Source organism: Haemaphysalis longicornis, unplaced genomic scaffold (genome assembly GCF_048455015.1).
Source record: "Haemaphysalis longicornis isolate Haplotype H1 unplaced genomic scaffold, Haemaphysalis longicornis Haplotype H1 scaffold_1, whole genome shotgun sequence".
Classification (NCBI taxonomy): Eukaryota; Metazoa; Arthropoda; class Arachnida; order Ixodida; family Ixodidae; genus Haemaphysalis; species Haemaphysalis longicornis.
The window spans coordinates 231,744,028-231,763,781 of NW_027526203.1; the positions used below are offsets into that span (position 1 = coordinate 231,744,028).

General features: G+C 47.7%; 1 protein-coding gene across 1 annotated transcript in view; it reads right to left on the bottom strand.

Moving 5' to 3' along the window:
* Window positions 1–19,754, bottom strand: part of LOC144158181 (potassium channel subfamily T member 1-like) — a 254,850-nt gene that overhangs the window by 50,987 nt on the left and 184,109 nt on the right. The window contains 4 exon segments of the mRNA XM_077688863.1: window positions 974–1,016; window positions 2,351–2,567; window positions 5,547–5,764; window positions 8,518–8,667. Of these exon segments, the coding sequence (XP_077544989.1) occupies window positions 974–1,016; window positions 2,351–2,567; window positions 5,547–5,764; window positions 8,518–8,667 (628 nt within the window).

Here is a 19,754-nt window from a genome sequence, read left to right on the forward strand (position 1 = left end):
GCAGGGAAAGCACGCAGAACCCGTTCAGCACACTTGGCTCACAGTTAGCTCGCTCGTATTCATTCTGAGAAACCACGAGCGAAATAAACTCCAGGCGGAAATGATAACCGTTTAGCCGCTGGAGAATAGCAAACCAAGCTTCTGTAACTTTTCTTATATACCTACTTTATGCCTGTAAATAAATGGGGTTTGCTGCAGACATTCGCCGCCAAATTCTTGTAATTACTTTGCGTGGCTGCTCCTCGCGTCATACGAAGTTTACCGGCTGATAGTGCTGTCCCACGATGCACTGCTGTAACATCCTTTAGTATAGAAGTTGTAGATTTTGTGTATACACGGCACCAGGATTACCATACAATTGATTTTGTTGAATCAACTGGCAGGGTTTAACTTACCGCAGCTGCAGGTCACAAGAAAAATAAAAAAGAAAGCGTGACGTGCTTTAGGCGCAGTTCCTAACGTGAACCATGCGTATACGTACTCGAAATTCGCGCTCGTTTTCTCGCTTCCACAGCCGCCCACTCACTTCCCTCGCTTGATCGCCCATTGCTTATCCGCCTGTATACGTTAGGGCAGCCGCGGCCGTTCCCGCTAGGTCCTGGCTTTTTCTGCGCGACCATTCGCTCAGGTGCTGGCGGGCCCGCTGATGGTCTTGCTCATCGTTTCTCCATTTTCTCGCTTGAATGCTTCCTTGGTGCCTACAAGTTCTTGCTGCGTGGCCTTGCTGTTAAGTGAGCGTTGACATGATGCGGGGCCGTAATCGGTATACCGCGTACGCTCTGCCTCCCTTCTGCTTTTGCTGGTACTTAGGTGGATGAACGGCAAAAAGAGGCTCTTCGCCACATTACAAGCACTGCACTTGACAGATTTCTGACGGCAAGGGGTGCGGGTGGTTTGTATAGTGGTCCCTTAATATTTCACAATTTTCTTTTTTTCCCCCAGAAGCGTCGTGCTCTATGCCGAGGCGCCTAACACTTAGGAGCAATGTCAGGCAGTTATGAGGCGAGTTGTCGGCACTAAAAAAAGAGAATACACGACAATCGTTGTCAAGCACATTATGAGTTTAAGGAACGCTGTCGACAATAAGTGTTTATCGAATCTCCATGCAATCTAAACGTTTCGAAAATGACTTCGGAGTCGTTAGAACAGTTTCATGATCCCTGAAGTGTACACTTCAAAAAGCAAGCGTGCCACGTTCACCGTTCTTTTACGGCCGAGTTCCTCCGCTCCTCACAGGCAGCTTTTATTGTAACACAATTGTCCCACCGCGCAGCTTGGCCCCCTTCCGCCACGATAACTCCAGCTGCGCGCTTCTGGTTCCCCGAGAACGACGGCTACACCGAGGCTGTGCATTGCTCTCAAAGCGCCTCCCCTTTGGGTGTAAGAATCTGCTGGACATTTGTGACGCGTCACGGATTGGCCCCGACGGACAGTCCTCCCGCTCAGTATTAAATAGACGCTAATCTTGTGGACGTCATGTTGAGGCACAACGGGTAGCTAACGCATGCTACCATTGAGAACGCACGTAAAGGTCCCGTGTTGTTTTGACAAATAGGTGGTTATGGCTTAACATTTTATTCTGCACAGTAAACAGGTTAAGAAGTTCTAAATTGCGCTTGCCGCATTTCTGATTTTATTTGAGGTGTTATGCAAATATTTCCGTGCTTGAGAAGTATCGCCGTTTTCCTACCTATAGGATTAACGATGCAGGAAGGGTCGTTGTGACAACAATAAAAGTGGCACTGGTGGCCCCATTTTATTATGAAACGGATGGTATTCATCAGTCAGTGCAGCCTGATGCGGGCACGAAAATTGAGCATGCCATCATAGTAATTAGTAACTGAAAATGGCGTGGAATATAAACAATCTAGTCGTGGCAGACGCCTGAACTGTCATTTTGTTTTTGGGTGAGTGTTTTTGCTCACCGACTAAAGCCGCACCATGCAGTGCGGCTTTAGACGGTATTTTAAAAACTCCTGGATGGCACTAACACCTCCATGTTTCAGTTATTCACTTCAGTCTCTCCATAAATACTACCGTTAAACAGGAGATGAGCGTCACAAGAATGCGGCAGCTGTTTTTCCCTCCCGTCGATGAGGACAAGGATGTAACTAAGCTGAAAGCATGGATCTAGACGAAGCCAGAAATTACGCTTTGCTCGATTCTATGGTCACAGGCAAACCACTGCAACCAATGACCACACTCGTTTTCCCTTCTTGCGTTAGCGGTATCCAAGGTGAAAATAGATAATGGCACGGAGCAGGCGCCGTGGTGCTGAAGCGCATGTAAGGGAAGCTGCAAGCAGGTATATATAGGTACATGTGAGGGACGCTATGAATCCCGTGCTTACTCAGACTCCTCTGCGGGCGTGTTCCAGGAGTTTTCGAGGTACTTCTCCTCCTCGATGCCGAGGGCGTCGTCCTCGCTGTCCAGCTGAGCGCCCTCTTCGCTCTGCCCCAGGTCCGGCACGGGCGCGATGCTGGGACGCCGGCCCCGGGCCTCCTCGGGCTTCGGCACCTCCAGGTGCTGCTTGCGGCTTCGGAAGTCGAACCGCGACCGGCCGCTCTCTGTGATCACGATGGAAAAGAGAGATGAGTGCGCAAACCCTAAGAGTTCCAGAAAATTGGCAGGCCTAACTATTCACATGATGGCGGATTGCCCAGCGAAGGTGTTTCGATTTCGGTGGGCTGGACACAATCACGAAACAAAACACGATTTACTGGGGGGCTGTAAAAAAGAATGTACGAAGCTGCTGCGTCTTTCTTGGTGGTGGTGGCTCCGTGATTGGCTGCGGGAGTGGCTCTGTCACGTTCGGCGCCACGCTCTCTACTCCTCCGCCGCATTTCTGCTGCTGCTGCTCGGCGCCCTCTAGCCGTCTCCACGGCTCTAATCAAGGCCATAGAGAAACCTCTCCGTTGTGTTCGCAAACATGCCCCGGGCCGGCTTATCCTTTCTCTGTGTATAATCCTCGTGGTCGCGTTCTTTTTTTGCGCTTTTTATAATGATGAAGATCGGTCAAGCTCTCCCCACAGGCATTTTCGTTTTACGCGTATATCAATCTTTCGCACTACAAGGCCGGTGCGAAAAATACAGCCGATTTTTTTCATCGCCTCTCCACTCCATTTTATTTAATATATTTTTCTTTGTTTGTCGTCTGCGCAGTCCCGTAACGAAGTATGAAATGCTTTCGCCATGCTTTCCTTTTGAGATTTCTACCGTAGAGCGCGCTTTGCCACACGGAGTGGTGAAGCTCCCTCCTTGCGATACGCGCTCCCGCCTTTTAACCCGTTGATGCCCAAAACTTTAATATGTTGCTTAAGCACGGGCAATTTTTTTATGATCTAAAAGGACTTCCGACATCACAAATATGAAGTCAGAAAAAAATTCGGTTCATGAGGACGGACACTAGGACACACTGAGCCCTGGGAAGCACTGGGCACTGGCTACCCATATATCAGTTGAAAAAGAAAGCTACGTTGATCAGCATGATTTATGGTTCAAGTGAAGACTATAACATACAGCTTGTTTTGCTTTTATTTGTAACAACAACAAAATTGCACAATTTCGCTTACCTGTCACATGCCTATTGAGCCCTCGGGGCTCGATGAGAGTTGACGCGCGTAAACAATACTTTTTTAGCACAAGGAAATACGTGCTGCTCTCTCTTTTTTTTAATTTTTGAAGGTCCAGGAACCTTTGGCTGTCACCAAGTGGTGTTAAATTTCGAAAAAACCTCAATGTGGGAGAGAAAATGTTTTTTTTTTTTTGAGTTGTTGGTCCTGAGCAACATTGGGCATCAAAGGGTCAACCCGGAAATCTCTTCTGAGACGGGACTCAGGTGCCCTAATTCCACCCTGTGTCTGCTCCCTCCCCCCAAAATTTTCCCCGGGTGAAGGAAGTTTCTCTCGGGAGGCTTCGGGCTGGGATGGCTCTCACACCTTCAATAACTTGGACTTGGGGACCCGCACCAGACGACCCAGGAAATTGCGCCAAGTGTCCCGCCTCGATGGCAGAGGCTGATGATAAATAAATAAATAAATACACAAACAAATCAACTAGATCGAATAAAAATTCAATTAATCCATTACAGTGCAAGCAAAAGAACCGCAGACCTAAATAAATCTGTGGGCATACTCTGAAGCCTGGCACAATGTTATATACATACAGAGTAACACATACCCACAAAGGTGTATTGCACAACGCTTGGTAAGTAGAAATCAGTGCTTTATCTGTTCGTCACACGCCAAATAAAACACGCAAGATAGCTTTGAACGCGCTTAATTACAGATGAACCAAATAAGGCTTGGTTGCGCACCTAGAACGAATCTACATCAGATCGCCTCGTAATTTCTCTATGTCTGCATGCAGACTTTACTGCGGGATCAATAAATGTTTTTTTAATCCAATCTCCCCCAAAACACTAGGCCACTTTTATGCAAAACAACACTTGTAGCCAAGATAACCAGTTAGACTGCGCGGTAAACAATAAGGCTTTATGTTTATTAAGCTCACACATTGGGTATTTTCTGTTGCGAAGCAGAGCCTGATTGCATCGTGTCCTGTAATTTGAGTTAGATCTATTTGGGAGACTCGAATGTAAAAACGAAATAAAAAATAACCGCACGTTGAAGAAACCTGCTTTGGAAACCGTGGAGATTATAAAATAGCTTGATACTGTAAATAATTAGGCGCGCTGCAGCGGTTGCCTCCGCTGTGTGGGGGTGCGTATTTTTCCTTTATCCTGTTTATTTCTTACGGCTGGAGGATGGATTGATTAAAAAAAAAACTGGCTCCGGACTCCGGAAATCGTCAGGACGCCATCAGTATAGCGTCGGTATATAGTAGTATATATGCTTATAGACTCTGTAGGATAGATGTTGCCGCGTAGAGCATTTTGAGGCATCATTCACACAGCCGTTTTTCACCCCGTGACGACTTCACCGTCACGTCACCGTATTCCGTCATATGCGACGGTTTCTCAGGCGATTTCTCACCGAAGACGATGCGACGGCGACGGGAAGCTGAGCTCTCCGTTTCTGTTCCGCCACCGCGGCGGGACAACGCCCTGCCGTAAACCAGCCAATCAGAAAACTTAAATTTTTACGGCTAAATTTATCGAAAAGTCAGCACACGCAAAAAATCTAAGCCATTATTTATTTTTGCATTAGAGCATTTATGGTCACCTTGTATCGTATTTTCACGACATTTTCTTTACTTTTCAGATTAAGCATACTCAATTCTAGGCTAAACTGATCACTACGCAAACGACCCTGTACTGTGGCGGAGAGTTCCAGTACGGACGCTACTCCGTTGCGTCTCCGTCGCGCTTTTTTGACGTGACGGTGCCGTGACGGAGAAGGTGACGGCTGTGTGAATGAGGCCTAACTCTTGCTCGTGACCTCGCTTTTGTGATTACATTCTTAGACTTAGTACTCCCGTCTCATTGTGTATCGTTTTGTTGATTGTAGCAGGGAGCGGTAGAGGGTAGTACAGGGTAGTACAGGGTAGTAGAGGGAGTGAAAACCCGTTAGCAGCGGCACACGCACCCGTCCTGGACTTGGCGTCTGCGGCGGCCTTGTCGGCAGCGTCCTGGGGCTTGGCCTCGTCGCCCGCGGCGGGCAGAAAGGCGCTGTTTTCCTCCTTGGTGATGTTCATGTAGAAGCATATGTCTGAGCCCTTCATGATGTACGCCGGCCCCGGGTTCAGCAGCACTGGCCACTGGCCGTGCACGTCCGTTTGGACGCCTACCAGCGCCACGCCGTACCTGTAAATGCCGGAGGGTTTAGAGCCGAGGGGGTGAATCACCTATATGCCCGAACAAACTCGTTTATTCATCTGCTCTCGTGCGCATCTAAGCTGGAAGCCACGCACAGAAAATGAACTGGCATGCGAAGGGCTTCTATAGCAATTCCAAACTACAGGGCTCGACGTTCAGTCAGCACAACGCCGTATCGATTTGGCACAATATAAAAGAAGTCTTTCCGCGCTTTTGGGAAGCTATATGTATTCAGATATTGGGTAGTTGACACCTCATAACAAAAAGCAACGTTGCATGGAGATACGAAAGAACTCCGAGAGCCTAGTGTTAGGAACAACGTAACATAAAACATAGCGTAAAACACAACATAACACAACACAACGCAACGCAACACACAAAGCAACATAACATAACATGCCATACCATGCCTTTACATAACATAACAACGTAACATAGCATAACATAAAAGCATAACATACCATGTCATCATGTAGCATTACATTAACATAACATAACCTAACATAACGTAACATCCCCACAGGTTGTTTCGGACCAAGCTTTATACCCTCTCCTATTTATGTGGACTGCTCTCGCTGGAACCATATGAATTGCTGATTGTTTTTTCTCGTCAATAGCCAGTATAGTGCGAAGAAAAATAATATAGGGAAGGTCTTTTCACTGTGAAATCTGAACTCACGATGTTTTTGCAGTTCCAAGTTATCCCCCCTACCCCCTCCCCTCTTTCACGGTTCTGACTGTGTAAAAAACAATGAAATCCGGATTGTATGCACCTCATTTATTTTGGTGAAGACTTTTAAAGGAGCCATGAAGAGAAAACACAAGTGTGGTTCATTCAAAAGATTGCCTCGTTAGAATCATACTGACACCACTTTTAACGTAAACTTCGCTCAAATAAGCTACATAATTAGTAAAAAAGGGAATAGCCATGCGACCCACTAGCTCATTTCCCGGAACAGAACCTATGATGTCATTCGAGCCAGTTCTGCGATTGGCGGAGGACGGCGAAAGTAAACGCAAATTAGGCAGAGCTTACAAGCTTGCCGAACGACCTATTTGCGCTTAAATTTAGGGCACATTCTTTTTAAAGCCGTAATAATGGAGGTAAGTGTAAGTTACGAAAGAACATGTAAACATAGAAGTACCGCTTCGTACTGCTGTTGTTGGTACTGCGCGCACTATGCTTGTATAGCTGCACAGAACTGCGGGGCTCTGGGGTTGTCTCAGACGACACTGTCCGATTGATTGACGCGACGGTGTACTACGTGAACATATTTGTCGAGCGAGCACTATGTTTCACGAAACCATTTTCTCACAGAACGAAAAAAAGGCAGAAAACGACACGCCACGGTATGCTGGAGCCATCTAGGTTCAATAACGTAAACAAACGCGCGAATACCTCAGTGCCAGCGCCAACGTACGGGGTGGAGACACCCTTTGAACGGCCCCGTGCCGCTGCAGTTGGGTCAACGTGCACAACGCGTTGTTCTCGTTTCCCACGAGACCCAGCAACGCGAAACAGATAAGATGATTCAAACTTCGCCAGTTAACCCCGTTGCGGCGATAATTTTAGCGCGGTTTTGATACAATGACTTGTTTCGGCAGCGAGCGAGTGGACCAAAATGGCGGCGCCAGCCCATACGTGTTTCCACCCTGTACGGCGGATGCATGAATCAAGGGACCCTAGGCTGCAGAGCGGTCGGTTCCTGTGATGTCATTTGGGACCACGAAAACGCACGATTGAGCGGGAACATCAAAATTTTTTACCTAAATTGATTAATTTCTCAGTGAATAAAGCATCGTTTGCATTCGGACAAGCGCTGGGGGCACTATAAAACACGAAATCTTTCGAATAACACAAACTTGCATTTTGTCTTCATGGCTCTTTAACAGTGCTCAACGGGCAATATAAAATAAATTGACACATAGTAAATGTTTACTCGAACAAATAAAAATATCGCAATAACTTCCTTATTATGAACTTTGGCCCCAGAGTAGTACGAAACGAACAAAAGCCATTTTTAAGTGGAGCCGAGCTCCTTTGTGGGTACAATCTCGATCTGAAATCAGATGTCCATAACTTTTAGCACTTAATTGGGTAACTGAAAGCAATCGTTAAATGGCTTGGCTTGCGGCCTCCGCAGCGCTGGGTCAGAACATTGTGGCGATGGGCAGTGCCAGAAAAAAGCAAAAGGGAAAGTGTTCGATAGGCTCCACGCTTGAGTCGATGCCATTCAGAATGGCTGTTCGTAACGAGTACTAATTTTAGTGCGGGTGTCCTGAAAATACAACGGCACAAGGCAATTGCGTATGCAAAAAAAAAAAAAAAGATAGGGCACTTTACACTGGACGTCATAAAGAAAGGAGGGCGCTTGTGTCATGTTAAGTGACGTGTCAAGCATGTATGTGCAAAGCGTCTTGGTCATGACCTCTCTGGACGCTTAGTACAGATTTGAGAGGCGATGGGGATGTCAATAAATGGCGCTCCTTGTTGTTTAAAGAATATGTTTACAGATGTATACAAGAGTATGTACGATAAGGCCGACTGACGTCGTTCGTGCATGCAGGGAGGCAGGCTTTTTCGGGCGACCTTGATAAACCCCAACCAGCCGCCCTTTGTTATCGCGCAGTTGTTTAAGACCGTAAAAGGTTCCGTGGAGAACACGTCTCTGCGTGCAAATGGGCTGTAGCAAATCAGGGGCACAGGAGCCAAGAAGGCGGAGAAGGCAAGGCGCACTCACTTTCTGTGCGAGTGGAATGAGGCGTAGGTGAAGCTTTTTCCTTCGTATTCACCAAAGAAGCGGCTGTCAGCCAGTCGGATGTGGTAGATCTCGTTGCCGGAGCACTTTCCGTATAGCCGGTGCCACTCCTCGGCAGATGTTTGGCCCTCCCTGCGAGAAATCATCGCGTCGTCACTGTGCTAACATAATCACGTGAGCAACTTCGATACTGAAAGGGATTCGGTTGCAGGAGCCTGACAAAGGACCACACTGAACTTTGCCCAGCGTTTCAAGGCCCGACTGCGTGTGTTACTACCAGCACCTGGCCAGTTACAAGCAATTGAAGTTCTAAATGTCCTGACAACAACCTCCCCTCTCTTGGAACATTTATCTGCGCCCAAACCACAATGCTCTTAAGCTCATGAACCAACACCCCTTATCTTTTTTTCTCTGCGGGATGGAACGGGCTAACCAAGCCAGTTATTTCGTTTTGTTTTTACCTATTTTCACGGAAAAAAAGGCCAGTAGAAAGCCGTGTAGTGCAATGCTAGCGTTGATGGAGTCCACAAAGCGCTGCCTTAAAAATTTTCTACTTGTCTTCCATTTTTTATCGGTTCCAATCCTGAGTAACTGCTTCAGCTATGCTCGGATGATCTTTTATCCGCTGAGTTGTGTCCGATCCCCTTACGTACGACGAGCTTTTGCCTTAGTTTTATTGGTGAATTTTAGAGAGAAATCCTTACTACCCTACGTCTTTCAAGGTCATTCATCGCCTCGCAACGACCTTCAGCCGCCGGCGCGCAACTGCGCCTTTCTAATCGCTTCGCTTGCTCCGAGCTTCGCCGGGGCGGCATTACGTGACTAAGTGAAAGTGAAATGGCTGCTTCGTCTCCGCCTTATCGCCTGGCGGTGGCTGGCCCGCTTGTGCGTGCGGTTCAGCACAAGCAAATCACGTGACTAGGCGAAGGGTATGTGAAACCACTGATATATAAAAAATGGGCGCCATTCCGCCCTGCGAAAGTGGATGTCCAGCGCAGCTACTGTAAACCACTACACTTGCTGATGGCGAAGGTATTAAGTGTTTCTCGTTGTCTTGGCGGGCTTGGTGCTTGCACTCAACTTCTCTGGAGGCACATGCTGGGTCCTGACGAATGCGCTCGGCGTCTGGGGCGAGAACTGCTGGTTCCTGCCTGAAGCATGTCCTAGCCCTCGAATAACGTACGTCAACCCCCCTCCCCTTTCGAGAGCAGCTGCAAACCTAATGTTTACGAGACATGTGGGTTCCATTGTTCGCTGACGCCTTATCATTCATCATGCGGTTTCGATGCTTGTTTTGTGTTTTTTTTTCTTTAGACGAGCACTGAGCTCTATGCTGCACGCCTTATTAACCTGACGCATGCGCTTGACGTCTTGGGCGAGAACTGCTGAGTCCTGCCTGGGTTTTTAGCTTACGACACCACATTTTCTGAGAAAGGAGAGGCTAACAGCTTCGCTGTAAAACACTGAGGTGACTGAGTTTACAGGAACGAAGACTAGAGAAAGACACAATGCACGCAAAAGAGAACGCCACTTTTCAAGCCCTTTCTCAATATCGCCAACGGTTGGTGCGCCGGCTGGGCGGTCTGCGCATGCCCTTAACCGCAAGCGAAAGGATGAATCCAACCATCCAGTAGAGATAGCTAAACGGCAGGCTGCGCAATCTCAAGCGAAGGCAAACTTTCACGAAACAGTGGGTGCGTAGTCCTTGCTTTTGCTTGTGACAACTAGGTTTAGAAGTGTAAAACCTGAGCCATTTTCAATCGAAGCTAGCAAAATTGGCTCACTTGCGCCGTCAGTGTCTTTCGACTAAACCCCTCTCTCCCCTTTTCCTCTCTCTTTTTATTTCCATCTCTCTTTCTCGTATGCACGCAGACACACGCAGACATGCACCCGGACGCGAACGCAACCTTCGAAAAGAAACAACAACAAAAAAAAAATTGGCCGCGTATCTGCTCCTTTCGTTGCAAATGCCGTCAAAAGACGATAGTCTTTATCAGCTTTTGTGAAGTAAATGCCTCCCTTCGCTTTCCTGCTCACCTCTCATGTTGTTCCTCTTGCGTCGCGCTCGTCCCAAGGTAAAGACGCCAAAGGTTTGCTTAAATCATTTTAAATTTCCCGCGTTCCACTGCTTCAAACCGGGTGTCTCGATGCGAACGCTGCCGTACGGCGAAGACGCGCGTTAGTCGAGGCGCCCTACTTAAACGTTTATAGAACCGCGTTTCCATACTCCACCTGCGTTGCAAGTAGAACGTGGAACCTTTCGTAACTCTTGCCACTTGATTTCTTCAAATGCCGCGAGAAGCTATATGGCGCGGGCGACAGCAGGCGAAGGCGGAGCGATATTTTTTTCTTCAGTTGATGAAGTATTTAATCTCGCGAAAATCAAACACGTACAATTTTTTATAAAGGAACGCTGCAAATATCACTTCTGTATTAATTTGGTGTCTTATATATGCGTAATGTCTTGTTGTTCTTCAACAATATTGAGAAGTATAAACATTACACCGGACTTAGACGGGTACATTTAGCTGTTACTATATAAGACTATTGCGCAGGCATTGTTTTACTTTGGCCGGGTGGCTGAATCGAGTCACAGACAGACAGACGGACAGACAGACACAGACAGACATACAGACAGACCAAAATTTCTGGGTTTAAGTAGCCCAAGAAAGACTATCGTCTTTAAAAATACACCATCTCCCCGAAGGGAACTATGTGGTGATGCAAAGCAAGGTGGTTCCGTGTAGGTTCCACACCGGAGCAGAACCGGCGCAGGCGGTGTCTCGGAGCAGACCTACGCCGCGCAGCGCGTGCACCTGCTTTTATACAGCTGGAGGAGAAAAGAATGGAGGAGAGACGCGCATGCGCAGTGGGGGTGTGGACGGCGCAACAAGGGAGAGACATAGCCCCGACCATGAGATGGCTCCTGGAGCGACAGTGTCGCCGGTGTCTTCCTGGGCCAGCACGAGACGAGCCGAGCGGCGAGGAGAGCGGCGTTATCACAGCTGGTTAGGGCTCCTGGAGCGACAGTGTTGCCGGTGTCTTCCTGAGCTGGCACGAGACGAGCCGAGCGGCGAGGACAGCAGCGTTATCACAGCTGGTTAGGGCTCCTGGAGCGACAGTGCTGCCGGTGTCTTCCTGAGCCGGCACGAGACGAGCCGAGCGGCGAGGAGGAGAGCGGCGTTATCACAGCTGGCGTGGAGAGGGGGACGAGGAAGAGAGGTGCGGACGCCGAACGCAGAGGGATGACGAAGGGATGACGAAGATGCTTTCTTTAGATGCTTTGCATCTAAAAGAAAGAAAATATGCAAGATGTTTGTACATCCTACACGAACAGCATTGTTTTAGTGCAGACGTGCCTTTCGTAGCTTCGTATCTAACACAGTCTTTAATGTACTGGCAGACACAAACAAATATCTCGGGAGTTCGTGGGTCTTCCTCGCATCATAACCTGATTTAGGTGCTTAAAGCAGGTCAATCTCGAATAGAAAAGCAAGCAGACTCCTCCTCTATCATCGCCGTTTATACACCTACATCAAAACAGTGTTTGGGCTAATGTTGCGAAATCCTTGATAAAATTTCAGTAGCGTACAAGTTTATGCATGAAATATGCATGCAATTCAGAAACCGCCAAACACTGCATGGAAACGTCATTTCACCTGTGTGTGTTCGCAGTCCAAAATCTCGGTACCCATTGCACACTATTTTATCATCTAAAATTTTCAGTGAAAAATATTGTGCACTCTTTTTTAGGGCTGCTACAGCATTGGAAAATTTCGTGCACTCTATTTGGCGGTCCTGCATACACTTTCTACGATTTTTCTTCGTTACGTTTGGAGTAGTGATCTCAACTGGGCGTCCGGCGCGTGCTGCTTCTCAGGTTGATGCCCGGTCACGTTTAAATTCATGCATCCAAAAACCCAGTGTTCTACACAGTCACCATGAACATCAATGTGCATGGTTTTGATCTGGGCAGCGGTCCACTTCTCTTCAAAATAAAAAAAATTACCACTGCATGGAACTCGTCCGGTCATTTTCACGACAAGCGCTGACAGGCTTGCTTCAAACGCACGTGGGATAAAGATAGATAATGCGACGCCTTTAGATAATATCATGGCTGGGCTAGATTGAAAAGCGATTGCCAGCCATTATATCACAACAAGGAACGTGGAGCTATGTTATATAAATTTACCAAAATTCTCAAAAGACCCTCTTGTATAGGTGTTTGGCCTCAAGCGCCTGGGGAAAGCAGAGTGGGCGGTCATGGAGGAAGAGCAGAACACTCTAATTTCGTACAAAACCTATGACCTGCATCCCGGCGCGGGTGCGTGAAATTTCGCAGTCGACCGCATTCACAGCCTGAATGTCGTTTTAAACAAAAATTTGATGAATGTTCAGAAGATACGGGAGTATGAGCACAGAAAAAAGAAAATAAAAGAAAGCAAATACGACAGAAACCCGAAACGAGAAAAAGAATGTTTTACAGTGTGTACTGCTAGTATTTAAAGGTTTTTTTTTCATTTGACGGTCGGAATTAGGCCGCACATGTTTTTTAAAACAAAAATTAAACTTTCCCTGGCTGCTGGAGCTCTAGTATAGGAAAAAATATATATAATAGAAACTAGGGCTGTACAAAGAAATGTAAAAAAGTTCGCGAATCTGCTTGATTCTGGCAGCTCAAGAATACTATCGTCTTTAAAAACCTCACTGAAAACGGAGAAGCATGCGACAAGAAAAGAAGCTTTTTGGTGGCGAGCTGTTACGACGACAGGTGCTTTGTCAACCTGAACCGGGCTTCGTCAATCGTTTCAAACAAAAATGTATTAAACTTTCAGAAGGCACTTGAGCATGAGTACAGAAAAAATAAGCATGACGGAAAAGAGCGCAGTAGAAAACATTCTTCCTGAGAACAGAAACGCCTGCGACTGGAAAAAAGCTTTTTGATTGCGTGTTGAAATCTCAGGTTTCTTGTCGGCCGGAATAGGCCCCGCACGTCGTTTTCAACGAAAAGTCATGAAACTTTCATAAACTGCTAAAGTATGAGTAGAGAAAAAATAAAATGAAAGAAAAAAAAACTAACCAGAAAGGAAAAATGTGAGAAACCTCATTGAGAACGGAAAAGCGTGCGACTGGAAAAAAGCTTTTTGTGGTGTGTTGTTAATCTGTCAGGATTTTTTTGTGTGTATGGATGTTGTTTGACACTCGTTGTTCTGCCGCTTCAAGGCGTGCCCTTGGTCTTTTCTGTTTTTACCAGGGCTGTTTTGCCATTTGCGATTTTGTCGCTGAACGAAGCAATATGAAGAATTTCACAGATATTGGGCAATGTCTGTGGCAATTCTACATTATACTTTTTAGCCGCGCCTTGTGCGCTAAGCCTCCTACATAAAATTGGAGTGGGGTAAAAAAATTGCAATAACACAAGAAAAAATCTGAAGATCCGAGGGTTAGAGAACCTCGGACAATCCTGAAACATTTAGAAAAGTGATCAAAGGCTTTGCCCCCAACACCGCGGTCCAAGAAAGTGAATCAGTGCTAAGGCGTTCCCCCGGGACAGTTGCACAAGTGTTCTTTTTGCTGTTTTGTGTTGTGCAGTACACTGCAGGTGACCTCATTATTTCCCATTTTCTTTTTTCGCCCGACTGTACTCACCCCCATTTGAAGTCGCAAACCTCACCGTAGTGTGGCAAACCTCTTCAGTATTCATTAACCCATTGAAACTCTCTATATATTCTACCCATTTCTCACGCATCGTTACGACCCCCCTGCCCAAGAGTACCCGTACAAGCGAGTTTCTCGATCTGACTTCTCATCCGTCTGTGATGCTTTGTAATTCTGTATAAAAAATCATTGCAAACTCCCTCTCATATTGGTTTCTATGTGTAGGAGCACTTAAGATTGGGAGCCGTCAAATTTATGTCAATCGTGAGTGTTCTATTATCGGTACTTCTGGAAGCATGGGTAGCATTTCAACAGAGTGTAGAGCAGTGTATAGATTCATGCTGTAACAGCGTGAGAAACTACAGTATTGAGATCATCGACGATCTTACTCCGTGAAGGTGGTCTACCAGCGAAGCTGTAATGGTGACTCCACAGAAAGGCAGTACTACTATATTAACATCGCATTTTGTTGTTTTTTTCAAGCCACAGAGTCCTCGCCGTCTCGACGCCATGTCTTGCGCTTGGTGTCGTGACCTCATTCTGCTTTCTGGACCCCACAGTGAGGGTGACATTCGGCGTTATACGGGCGCGCTCTCGTTCCTCGCACCGCCGGGGTGGTGACGCGTCGGCAGTGGTCGCGTTCCCGCCGCTGCTTATGACAGAGGCAGCTGTGAAACGTGGTCGCTCACGGCAGTACGCGCACCAAGCAGAAGCAAGGAAAAGCAAAATCGCCGCACGGCGAGCAAAGAGCCGGGCGCTTGCTGTAGTTAAAAGCCCCACCAGCTGACGCCACCGCACCCTCCCAGGTGACAAGATTACACACCTGACATATATCGTTGTGATGAAGATGTATTAACATTAGTTGATGTAAATCACGACAGTTCTATTATTCGACATACAGGATCAAATAGCTTGAAATAATATGTAACGCTTTCGCATTCCCGCTACTGAACAGTCTTATGCGTACCTCTTGCTTTGCAGCGAAGCTGTTAGCCTCTCGTCGGTCGCGGTTTTTCGTGGGTCTCCGGGTGCACAAAAGAAGGTAAACGCGCCATCGTGTTTACCTGTCAGGGGGCACGCATTATACTAATTCTTGTTACATTCTGGCACAGTGCCGGGCTAGCGCTGTGGTTAGCGGGTGGTGCTCTTGCGACCTGGGTTCAAATCGCACACAAACCGATACGTCTTTTAATTGACTAATTTTCTCTTTACGGCGGCGGAAATTCTGTTATAATTCGGGTGACGACGGCGACAACTACGGTCAATTTTAGCGATTGGAGACAAATATACGGCTTTCGCCTTAACATCTGAGTTTTAAATGCCCGCGCACGCAGTGATATTTTACTTTTGTTGTCCCAGTGCGTTTTCCACGCGTAAAGGGGAATGGTTTTAAAGCTTCCTCCACCCCTTTTAAAGCCCTCCACTCGCTTCTTAGAAAATACACTTCCCAACTGCCTATTTCTACCACATTCCAGAACGCATTCCCCGGTAGGGTCAAGCGGCAGCCGGCGAAGTATGTAGAATTGCGAACAATTTCTAATTTTTGTTTTGGCAGTGGCTATTTTGCCGGCAGCCGGCAGATTAGCCTGGGAGAAAAGCTGCCGGCAGTTCCTTCCCATTGGCTGGCCCAGACCACGTAATTATTCTGGCGGCACATTTCTGCGGCGCCAATTCTGGCGCCAATTCTGCGGCAGAAGGAGATGTCAACTTTAACGTTGGGGACAAGTTTTCGAGCTTTGCCGAGCTTGAGGAGAATATTGATAGGTGCTGTTCAGTGAATTACGTCATGTTATAGATACGAGTCGGCAAGATTGCGGCGGGCATGTTGAACTTTGACTCAGCCCGACGCGAACTTTGACACTTCGATTACAGACACTTTGATTTGTGCTTGTTGGAATACCACTTGCCGTGTGCGTACCAGCAAGCAGCCGAGAGCTAACGTTTGGCAGTGTAGTGATTGTGCATAAGTCGCTGTTTTAATCTTTTTCATTGTGTTTGGTATTTGAACGCAGAATTAGATGTTTTTTGTACGTCTGCCTGCTTTGCATAATTCCATACAGGAACATTGTTTTTACTGCAGTTCGTGTTTAAAATTTCATAGCATTGAAATAAACAGTGGTGAATTCTAGCCATGCAATCTTGATTTTTGGCTGATGATTGCTTTATAGTACGGCTTTGCTAGAAATTCAACAAAGGAAACACCAAGGAACATTCACTGTCTGTAATCAAAGTGTCAAAGTTCCCGTCGGGCTGACGCGAAGTTCGACATGCCCGCCGCAATCTTGCCGACTCGTTTCTATAACTGGACGTAATTCACTGAACAGTACCAATCAATCTTTTCTCCTCAAGCTCGGCAAAGCTCGAAAACTTCTCCCCAACGTTAAAGTTGACATCTCCTTCTGCCGCAGCATTGGCGCCCAGGGGCAGCATTGCCGGGGAATTCCCGGCAACTTTTCTCCCGGGCTAATGTCCCGGCTGCCGGCAAAATAGCAACTGTGAAAATGTGTCGGCAGGCAGCAAAACAGCCCCCGCGAAAATGTGCCGGCAGCCGGCAAAATAGCCCCCGCGGAAATGTGCTGGCAGAATAATCACGTGGTCTGGGCCAGCCAATGGGACGGAACTGCCGGCAACTTTTCTCCCAGACTGATCTGCCGGCTGCCGGCAAAATAGCCACTGCCTTTTGTTTTTAAGTGCAATGCACTTCTTAAGCGACCCTGAACCTGCGTCCACCGGCGATGTCCGCATCACATACCCACGTGGGGGATTGGCCAGGAATCTCCTCGTCTTCCTTGGCAACGGGGGGAGATGGGCGCGCGCTGCCTGGCCGCTGACATGGCACATACCCACGTGGGGGATTGACCAGGAATCGGGCGTGAGAAGGGCTAATGCACCCGCTTAAAGGAGTACTGACACGAAATTTCAAAGCTGAGATCCGCTCTAGCAATCAAGTACAACGACAACACAAATAGGTGTCTGTGAATAAATGCATCTTTCTTTCTTTGTAGTTGTGTGTGTGTGTGTGTGTGATCTCTCTTTCGCGAACATTACCGAACCGCGCAAATTCAACTCGTGCATTCGCACTTTCACATCCTTCCCCTCGGGGAAATGCGGGGAATTTTGGGAATTTCTTCAGGGTGCCGGCATTTCTACCAGCTCGTTCCCGGTCTCTTCCCGGGCTACGGGAGGTCCAATGCCTGTTGGCAGAAACCCCACCGAAACATTTTTTGAAGTCAACTTAGACCCCACACGTGTTGCATTCTATGCAGTGATAAGCGCAAAAAAAAAAGGTTTAGTAGCACACTTTGAAACCAAAAATAAAGTAGTGAACGATTTTATTTGTTGCTTTACTTTGTACGTGGTTTTTCTTCGCAGCGTTCCTTCTGATGGAGGCGAAAAACGAAAACGCCCGTGTGTTTGAGATTTCAGCGCTCGTTAAAGATCCCCAGGTGGACAAAATTAGTCCGGAGGCCTCCACTACGGTGCGCCTGATCGCCCGTGAAGCGTCTGCACGTTAAACCTTATAATCCTATATTCGCAGCGTTCCAGTTACGCTAGTAACGCAAAAATACATTTCAGAAACACTCAGAGAGGCACCTGAGACTGCTTGTAATGCGAAAGCGTCACATTTTATTTCGCGCAATTCGATGACGAAAATATTATAACTCTATATAATCATTACGTGACGTCTAGGGTACACCGCAGTAGACTGAGCATCGATGAAAGTATTGCCTCTGTATTCAGTGATTACGTGCCGTCGAGACTAGATTGCAGTGGACACAGTACCGACGAAAGTATTTTGTTCTCTTAGTATTAAATGGTAATTGTGACCATTTTCTCTTCGCGTTATTTTCTACGTCTCTCCGGTAAATAATGTCAGACTTGGCCAATCACCCTAGTTAGACCTACATATACGCTATTAGCGTAAACGTGATGCTATTACCGCAAGCTTGTGTAAGTAGCATGCACATATTACTCCTGTGGGGCTCAGTACATTGCTGAAACATATTGTCCCGGGTAAAAAGCAAACAAACGTATTTGCTTGTCAATGAAGACCTACAGAAAGCCCTCAAGATGACGGTAAGAACGAGCAACAAGAACTACCGAGTTGGCAAAGTTCTTAACCTTCTCTTCTTCTAGTCCCCAACGTTCCGATAGTTGGTACATTCCCGAGCGGGGGCACTGACCTGCGTAATTACCCCATGCCCTGTGAAAAAATCGCCCCGATGCATCGTCCAAAAAGCCGCCCGGCAAACCCAGCAGTTCAATGTGAAGTCAAGCGGGTGTAGTACGGCTTCATTCTTGCGACGTGAACGACGTCGGACTGTGTCGTGGTACGAGGAACGCACAGTTACCTCAGGAAGGCCTTCTTACCTGACGTCGCCTGTCTGACGCAGACCCTTGTAGGGACAGAAGTAGCAACGCATCAATTTCTCAGAGTGACCTCTCCGGCGAGCAGGCACCCAGACGGGTTCTCCTGGTGCATGTGGGGACTCGCCACTAGGTGGCCGAGCGAAGCCATCTCTATGGCGTAGCCGACGCATCCTACCCAAGCTCCGTCGACTAAGGCAAATTTAACCGGACTTGTGGGCCCCGGGCCCGCATACCCGGTCTCCGTCGAACCTCGTACAACCATGGATCCCGCCGAAGTTGTATCCAACGCCCCAACCTCGGAGGACATGGATCTGCAGCTTCCCAGTACATCGACCGACGAAGACGCCATGCTAGGCTTACCGACAAGTACGGCACACGGCTCTTTTGCTCCTCTCTCCGCTACTGAGCCCCCGCAAGACAGCGAAGGCAAGTGCGATGTTTCACTCACTTCTAACGTACGCATTGTGCCAACTGCAGCGCACGGCCAGAAACGCTCTCGGGGGACGCTTTCCTCACTGAACGCGGGGTCCGCGTCTAGGCCTAAACCTTTCGTTCGGCACGGCGGAGCCCGAATCGGGCGTGAACAACAACCTAACGTGGTCCGCCGCGGCCCTAATTGTCAGGACGATACAGCTGACTACAACTCATACGATTCGGATTCAGATCCAGCAAATCCACTAGACCAAAACGAAGAAGGGTGGCAGACAGTCACTTACCAACGCCGTAAACCGGCGCGCAGTCAACCTGGCCTAGTCGAAGAACGCCGCGCGACTGGCGGGTGTACTGTTATTCTAAAACCTCAAGAGCCGTGCAGAATTATGGACGAGAAGTTCATTGTACTCGACGCGGAAATTTCGAAGCACGTGAAGATTTCCTCAACGACGCCAGAAAGGAAAGGCGATGCGCGCATTCTGATCCGGTATCTCGACAGAAGCAACCAAATAGCCGTGGATACGGACGACTGCGGAGTGCGAGACGCCCTTCTCACCATACCGCAACTTATCAATGGAAAACTCACACAGTTTCAAGCTTACGGAGCCATAACGAGAAACCAGATATGGGGCATCATCCACAACGCGGGCGGAATGACAGCTACCGAGCTTAAGGCGACCCTACACTGTCGAAAGTGCGAAATCATCAGCGCTCGCCCTATTGGCGAAAAAGGCACGGCGCTGGTAACCTTTCAGGGA